We start from the raw sequence: 9,139 nt of genomic DNA, 5'->3' as shown, positions 1-9,139 counted from the left end.
AAAAACCCCAAAACTCCATCTACAGAACGCTTGTTACCTTCTACAAAGACCATCAAGTCATCCGCAAAACACAGGTGAGTGAGTTGCAAATGCTTACAATTAGGGTGATAACCAAAAGCATTGCGTACAACAACCTTGTCCAACTGGCGCGAGAGAACATTCATACATATGACAAAAAAATAGGGACTTAGCGAGCAGCCTTGTCTTAGTCCCTTCTTACTCCCAAAATAACCAGCGAGTTCTCCATTGACTTGAACTGAAAAAGAAGCAGTGGAATATATGTCTGAATCCAAAGGACAAACTGCTATGGAAAGTCTAGAGCCTGCAGGGTAGTCAATAGAAAACTCCATTGCACGGAGTCAAAAGCTTTTGCTATGTCAATCTTTAAAGCACAGCGTGGTGTGACTGTGTCCTTATGATAATCTTTGATGAGTTCAGTAGCAAGGAGGACATTTTCCATGAGTAATATATTCTTAACAAACGCTGCTTGGCTAGGAGAGATGAACTTGGGGAGAATGAGCTTGAGCCGATTAGCAAGGATTTTCAAAATGACCTTATAAAGTACATTGCAGCACGATATCAACCGATAATCCTTCATAACATGTGCTTCTTCTTCGGGATGAGGGCCAATATTGTTGAGTTAACTTCTTTAGGTAGAAACCCGGTTTGGAAAAAGGATTGTACAACAACCAGAAAATCATCACCCATTGTTGCCCAAAATTCTTTGAAGAACTCAACATTGAAACCATCAGAACCCGGTAATTTAAAACTAGGCATCGCAAAGAGTACCCTCCTGACCTCCTCCTTTGAAACCTCATGAATGAGGAGACTTTTATCACTATCGGCACATTTGAAATCTAAAAAGGTTTGCAGCTCCTCCTTAGACCATTCAGCATAGTCGGCTGGAATAGAGGACAGAAAGTCCTTAAAATATCGCTCTGCCTCAGTTTTAAGATGATCTTGGGAAGTGACAATTCTCCCATCATCACAATGTAGCTCCCTAATGTATAATACTTATATATTACTATTGCTGTTAAATTCAGATTCTATTCTAAGCTTGTTTTTAAATAAGTTGAACATGTAAGGATCCTTCTGAACCGAACTAACATTTTGTAAACCGATAGGTTTTGAATAAAAACGGTAAAAACAGATCATTATATATGGAACCGATTCCAAAGTTTAGATTAAACTTTGGTATTAGAAAAGGCCAAAAGATAGGCTCGAAGTGAAAATAATTTTTTGATTCAATTATCGTCAGATAACATGTTTGAAATTGATGCATCAATCATAAAAAGTGTCTAAATATGTATAGGTTGATTTTCTTTATAATAATGATTTATAATGTGAATATGTACAACATCTCATTCAATTGATTGTCTCACGAGTGAGGCGCTAAAATAAATGTCAATTCACTAATTTCAAATACTTTTTTTGTTTCTTTCTTATATTTACTCGAAAACCGGGATTGGTCGGACCATTCGCAACCCAAATATTTAAATACAAAGAAAGTAGTAAGAACGTACATGTCCGCGTTTATGTGCATTCCATGTTTGTGTGTACAACAAACAATTATACCGAGCTTGTGAATTTTCAAAAATTTACCCCCCAAATAAATCCATAAAAATCTTTTCCTAAGGAATTTATGTATCTTTCCCTTTGCAATATGCAACCTTTATCTCTCTTATAAAGTAGTATACAATAAGACGTACCATACACATACATATGCATATTTATATCTAAAACGTTAAAGAGACACGAAAAACCTAGATTCTCCCCAAATTTCATCCAACGGCACAAACCGCATAATAAATAGCCCTATCAAAAATATAATAATAATAATTGAAATTTGATAGCGATAGTTTAGTCCTCGATGAATGCGAGTCCCTCATATTTACTCCTTTTGGCATTCACTCTCTTTATCTCTCTTTCTCAACTTGATATGTCTTTTGGTGTCTCTTTCTTTCTCTAAATCTTTCTTCTTCTTCTTCTTCTTCTTCTTCTTCTTCTTTTTTTTTGCTTGGTTTTTAATTTTTTTTTGGTTTTCAAATCAACGAACGAGGAAGAGAGAGAGAAAAATATATTTCTAGTCACGATGCAGGAGCTAATACCGGATTTTCTTGAAGAGTGTGAATTCGTCGACACTTCACTAGCCGGAGATGATCTTTTTGCCATCTTAGAGAGTCTTGAAGGCGCCGGAGAGGTATCTCCGACAGCTGCATCTACACCTAAAGATGGAACCGCAAGTTCCAAGGAGTTAGTTAAGGATCAAGATTATGAAAACTCATCTCGTAAAAGGAAGAAGCAAAGACTAGAAACCGGGAAAGATGAGGACGAAGAAGAAGAAGACGGAGAAGGAGCAGGTGAAGGAGAAGAAGATAATAAGCAAGATGGGCAACAAAAGATGTCTCATGTAACCGTGGAACGTAACCGGAGAAAACAAATGAACGAGCACTTAACCATCTTACGTTCTCTTATGCCTTGTTTCTACGTCAAACGGGTATACTCTCAATATATCCATAAATTATCTTAGTCAGTATGTGAGTTGTCGTAGCGCCCGACTAATTAATATTATACGTTCAACTAATCTTTTTGGTGTACCTATCTATCATACATCAAAAATATCATATCTATGTTTTTTAAGAATAATGACAATTAAAATTGACATTTGGTCCCACTAATCATCTCTATTTCTTTTTTTTTTCTTTCATGTCACAATGTGATGTATAGATTGTCTATATTGACTTATATTTTCTTTCTTTCCTCATAAACCAACCTAATAATAAAAGGGGGACCAAGCATCCATCATAGGAGGAGTTGTGGAGTACATAAGCGAGTTACAACAAGTTCTTCAATCTTTAGAAGCCAAGAAACAACGAAAGACGTACGCCGAAGTCCTAAGCCCAAGACTTGTCCCGAGCCCTCGTCCTTCACCGCCTGTTCTAAGCCCGCGGAAACCGCCTCTTAGTCCGCGTATCAACCACCACCAGATACCTCACCATCTCCTTCTCCCTCCCATAAGCCCTCGAACCCCTCAGCCCACAAGCCCATACCGAGCCATTCCGCCGCAACTACCACTCATCCCACAGCCTCCACTTCGTTCTTATAGCTCACTGGCTAGTTGCAGCAGCTTAGGAGACCCACCTCCATACTCTCCTGCTTCATCTACTTCGTCTCCTTCAGTCAGTAGTAACCATGAGAGTAGTGTGATTAATGAGCTTGTTGCTAACTCAAAATCGGCTTTGGCTGACGTGGAAGTGAAGTTCTCAGGAGCTAACGTGCTACTCAAAACGGTGTCGCGTAAGATCCCAGGACAAGTTATGAAGATAATTGCTGCTCTTGAAGATTTGGCTCTTGAGATTCTTCAGGTTAATATTAACACCGTCGACGAAACCATGCTTAATTCTTTCACCATCAAGGTACGTACGCATAATCATCTTAATTAATATTCACTGATTTGCTTTTGTCATTTTTCATGAGTGTATTTCAGTACATTTATATTTCGTACATAGGATATATTGTGGGGGAAGAAATGGTAGGGTAGTGTAATAAGTAATAATACATTGAGATTCACATAAATTCTACACACCTTTGATTTATAAGAAATTCAATATATGATACGTAAAATTCTTATCTACATTGTATATATATGCACACAAACGTAGGGTATGTCAGATTGCTCACAAGCATACAAAACTTAACTATTCTTTGTTTTGTATATTTTCACTAAAACTCTTAATATATACATTTGACTTTCTCAAAAAAAGAACAAGGCGTGAAAGAACACGTGTCTCGTTAAATCGTATAGAATTCTATATATTGAAGAGCACCCAAAAACTTAATTTCTAAATAAATTATTCTACATATTTGATTTTATTCAAATAAATCAAGCTGCCTTAGTTTCTTCGTGTCAAGACGTAGTTATATTCCGATAAGTACACACATTTATACAATGAAGAGTATTCATACAATGGCTGTAGGTCCAAATTTTAGTCTAGATTTTATAAAATAAGCATGCTATCATATATAAAAAATAGGTCTCCGTGTAAGTGTTTAGTAATTAAGTTGCTCAAAATATAAGACAAAATTATCTACTCTTTCTGTTTCATACTCATTTTAGCATTATTTTCTTTGTTTCAAAATAAATATTATTTTAGATTTTCACTTTAAAAATTAGCATAAAATTATAATTTTAACCTCATATCTATAAAAGAATATCAAGAATTAATTAAATTTAAATGGTATAAGAGATATTTCAAAGTGTATTCTTAATTTGTATGAAAAGTGTCAAAATGACATTTATTATAAAACGGAATTAGTATTTATTTATTTGTTTCGTTTTGTTTTGATAGATTGGAATTGAGTGCCAACTAAGTGCAGAAGAACTGGCTCAACAAATTCAGCAAACATTCTGCCAATAAAAGAAGGATTTTAATACATCTTTCGTATAGATCCCCTAACGAGAGACCAGTACGTACTCACTTTGTCTCCTTATTATCTTTAGTTTTAATTATCTTCAAACATTTTCAACAGAGATATGGATCGGAGTTCCTTTTGGATTAAAATGTTATTTTAAATTTCAACGAATATTACTTGATTATAATTAATATAGGTATAAGTGAGTTTTAAAAATTTATCAGCTTTCTTATATAACAGCTTTGTCACGTGTAATTTTTTTTTTCTTAAACTACAAAATTGGAGTAGACGTACCCCTACTATGTAACTTTTGTTTTCGTTATTACATTGGACATTGTAGCTGTAATTGCATATGAATGAACAACAGTGTATGAGTTTCTCATGAATAAAAATTAATCTTGCATCTTAAATTTTGGAGGGATATAAAGAAGGAAGTTAAAGATGGATTGAAAGAATCGGTTTTACAGGGAAGTAACGATGTTAAAATTTGATCTTTCCAGAAAATATATATTATAAACTCTAAAACTCCTCTTGATCGTAAGAAGTTGTTTGATTTTTTTTTTCCGCTATGGATTATATCTTGTCTCCAAATTAAAATATCTATATGTACACAGTTTTATACGTGTTTGTGTAAGAACTAATTCAAATGTCTCGTTTCACATTTTTATCAGTAAAAGCGTATTAAAAGAATATATCTACTGTATATTTATGTAAATATTTACGTAGAAGTTTGCTGAAGATGAAGACTTGATATGCAAATGGTGTCAAAAGAAATAAAATTTTGAACTAGAGATCGATGGTTTCTCTTTTTTTTTTTTTTTTTTTTTTTTTTTTTTTTTTTTTTTTTTTTTTTTTTTTTNTGAAGAGATAAAGAGTTGATAAAAATGAAGAGAAAAAAAGAAAAAGAAAAAAGATACCCGATCGATATAGTTCGAGTCCGAGAGCATAGCGCAGAGTACACTAATGGTGAACTTACAAGTGGGCTGTGAAAGGTGGACTTGAGCATATCTTTTGGACCATTGAATTACTTGGTTGCACTCGTACCTTGTTAAATAATGGCTCAACTAAATTGGATACTATTGGGCCTACAAATTGCTTTATATTTAACTGGAATAGTGACTTTTGTAGTTTATGTGAAACGACATATGTAGCTTTTTAGGCCGAACTTCATCGTTTGGTTACGTAATCACGAAAAGCATTAAGCATATTAGCCCAAAATTCTATCCGTTTGGCTTGTTGTGTCCATGACAAATCAGTTTGAGAAGCAAAACGTCCGTAACGTGTTTAGTCCGTTACCAAATGAGACGGACGTTTTATGATTTTGTGTTGGTGGTACACAGTTTACATTATGTGATTGTATTTTAAGCTACGTTTTAAAAGGAAATTGGAGTAATTTTCTTTTTGGTATAGATATATTATTTCATTAGTTTGGTTAAAAAAAAAAAAGTTTCGTCAATGTATCACTCACCTATAAGTCTACAACTAATATTTGTGAATTCTTCACTGTTAAAACAATGTTTGTCCTAATTAAACTATTATTCAACCGTTTCTCAAATATGTTGTGGCTACCGATATATATGTTCTCTGAAAGTCTATAAATACATAATTTTATTTTCTAAATGGTTTAATGACATGATTGAATAATGCAATATATAGTAGTATCATCTTAAAAACTTAGTAGTGTGGATATAGGAGTTGTAGACGAGCAAAAAAAAATTGAACTGGACGTATTAAAGCTGAGTACCAATTGAAACCTATAGTATAGAAACTTAACCGGACGGATTAAAGCTGAATACCAATTGAAACCTACATTATAATTTTTAAAAGAAAAAAAAAACACAAACAAAAAGAAAACAATAGATGCTAATCCTTCAAACTAACAAGAACCACTACTATACATCTATTATTTATTTTTTTTAGGTTTCATTTTCTCGTTTGGGTGGTGGTGGGGCTTAATAAAAACAAAATAAAATTTAAAATTCTCTAATTAGATGGATAAATAGAAAAACGAGGACGCAGAGGTTTGGTATGTTTGTGGGAAGAAGATGAGTGAAGTTGGCGTCGTTTCTCAGCAAAGCCTTCACTGTTTCTCATTATCCAATATCTCTCTATCTCCTCTGGCTGTCTTCCTGGAATTCTTCCTGCTATTAAATCCCACCTAATTCACAAAAAAAACTAAAATTATATTTTTATCCAAAAAACATTAGCATTTATATTTTCTTTCCAATATATTGTATGGTTTGTCAGTTCAAATTTCTATATTTGAGCCAGCCAAGCATTTATACACAGGTAAGAAAAGTAAATTAGGTACTTACGTCTATCTCTACATATGTGTGTGTGTACGTATGTTATTTAATGAACGTGATAGCTTTAACTAAATGTGCTTTCTTTTTTAGACAAAAAATTAGTGGAAGCCATGTGCTCCCTTCTACAACATGGTACACTGTACATATATGTAAAATTGTTAATACTTGCATATTATTAATTAAATTGTTTAGAAATGCCTAAAAATATAATTTTAAATTTAGGCCGAGATTATTGATAGAAGAAGAAGAAATTGTTACCTATCACCGACAAGTCTGTACATTCGGAAGATGAGATCTTCTTCTTGTGCAGTCATATTGATAAACTCCCACTCGATACTGCTTACTTCTGAACGTAGTTATAGATTCAACCAATTAAACTCACAAACTTATATTAAATATACAATATAACTGAGAAGAGACAAATATATTCTTTTAAACAATAAAAAATTATGTTACAACTAGAAACTTATCTTGATAAGTTTTTTTTTAAAGTTAGCACGAGGTGTTACTAATTTAGAAGTGAACGTACCCCTCGTTTTCTATACAAGTATAATCTCAAATAAATATTTATTCGGATCCTTGGAACTAATAAATTTCAAGGTGGGAAAAAGCATTTTTGTTTTGTTTTTGATAATGGATAAGACTAAAGTTATAGAAGCATCCACCTTTCTTGCTTTCTTCTACACATGAAAAGATATGTAAACATAGTAAAATTGGATGTAGAAAGTATATAGAGAATAGGAAGGGACCTTCAGAATCATGGAAGGGGATTTTGTGTTGCTTACGACGACGACGGCGGTCAGTAGTGTTATCCATTAATAATTGAGGTTAAGAAGAAAAAAAATTGAGAGAAATATAATGTGATGAAATTTTTGGGTTTGAAGAATGTAAGGAAATAAAGATGTGAAAGATGAGAGTTTATAGAGCGGAGAAGAAGAAGAAGAAGAAGAAGAAGAGATGAGGAGAGAGAAGGAAATCTCCAACGAACAGCCTTCGCAAACTAATAGTAAGAAGTGTTGTGTGGTCTTGTTGACCTCTTAGCCTTTGTGTAGACTTGTCGTTGACACTCTCATATACACATGGTGATGAAGGCCTTTTTATTGGGATTTGAAAGTATTTTGAAGGCTAACTTTGTTCTCATTCATAGATAGATACTAACAAATTATTTTTTTCCATTATTCAATTTTTGTAAACCTACTCTCTTTTTAGAATAATTGAATTTATTGATTATAATTTTTGGCAGAGGCAATTTCAACGATGTTTTAGTTATTATTGGTTTGTTGTTGTTCTTTCCATTTTTTAGTCAAGTCCAATTTGTTTTTCTAAGAAACTTAGTTGTTATTAAATTAACACCAGTTTTTCAAGGGTTATAAAACCAAACGGCACCGGATACAAATTCTTAAAGCAAATTAATTCATTATATTATTTTGTATCGAAATTTTCATTCCCATATAAACATAGATTTTTTGTTTGATCTCCGAATTTAAGTAGAAAATCATGATTTTAGTGATTTTTATCCCAAATTTTAATGAGAATGGTAACAACGCAATGCTTTTAAATTTAACCCCTATTTTTTTTTTTTTTTGACATATGTTTTAGTTTTAGAATCTATGGTGACTAAGACATTACATATGACACTGTATGGCAACTCCTTCGCTGGCGAAATACTGAAACCACTTTACACAAGGATTTAATGAATGCTTTTGTAGAAATTCAATCTCTCTCATACATGATACAACCAAAATCCCTTGATTTGCATTTTCTTCGATATATTCAATATCTATCATAAATTTGAATCGACCTATTATTTTTAAAAATAACGAATTAAAGTCGAGTGCGAGAGATCACATATAAAGTACGCTTTTCAATAAATTTTTGTAACAAACTATACAATTACTATCACAAACAAATGTCGCCAATACTGTTTTGACGGGTATGGTTGACGTTTCAACCGTTGAAGATAAGCCTAGCTCGACTCCATTTGATGCACAATATCTAGTTCCTTCATTCTTTTTTCCTAGTACTAGAAGCGGTTGTAGTTGAAATATATATAGAAGCATGGTCATGATCACTTACCATGTTCATGTTTAGCTTAGGCGGAGTCATATATGAATTCCATCGCATCATTTCCTTTTTGTAGAGTAGCAACCATTAAAACGGAGACTAAAATTTATCTATTTGTTAAATTATTTTCAAGTCAATAAGTCACCAATACGTGAGAAGTATATATATATATAGAGAACTACTTGATCCATGTTTTGGTACCATTTTGTTTACAATGTTGGTAGGGGCTTACAATCGTTAGAATACCGACTATAACGTGATTTTGGCATATCCGACGTAATGTAACTATTTTGGTTAAGTATCTTTGACCTTTGGTGAATGTATCTTCAATCAAATAGTGTGCTTCACGTAGGTGG

General features: G+C 33.0%; 2 protein-coding genes across 2 annotated transcripts; one reads left to right on the top strand and one right to left on the bottom strand.

Moving 5' to 3' along the window:
• On the top strand, positions 2,016–4,842 carry LOC104761333 (transcription factor SPEECHLESS-like). The gene is made up of 3 exons (XM_010484407.2): positions 2,016–2,497; positions 2,787–3,416; positions 4,350–4,842. The coding sequence occupies exons 1-3, from the start codon at positions 2,093–2,095 to the stop codon at positions 4,416–4,418; spliced, it is 1,104 nt and encodes a 367-aa protein (XP_010482709.1). The 5' UTR covers positions 2,016–2,092; the 3' UTR covers positions 4,419–4,842.
• Positions 6,207–7,810, bottom strand: LOC104761332 (transcription factor TRY-like). The gene is made up of 3 exons (XM_010484406.2): positions 7,469–7,810; positions 6,978–7,065; positions 6,207–6,571 (listed from the first exon to the last, which is right to left on the bottom strand). Exons 1-3 carry the CDS (start codon positions 7,533–7,535, stop codon positions 6,397–6,399), a joined length of 330 nt encoding a protein of 109 aa, XP_010482708.1. The 5' UTR covers positions 7,536–7,810; the 3' UTR covers positions 6,207–6,396.

The sequence above is a fragment of the Camelina sativa genome, chromosome 18 (genome assembly GCF_000633955.1).
Source record: "Camelina sativa cultivar DH55 chromosome 18, Cs, whole genome shotgun sequence".
Taxonomy (NCBI): domain Eukaryota; kingdom Viridiplantae; phylum Streptophyta; class Magnoliopsida; order Brassicales; family Brassicaceae; genus Camelina; species Camelina sativa.
The sequence above is the reverse complement of the archived record's forward strand: the minus strand, read 5'-3'. Positions and strand labels throughout refer to the sequence as shown.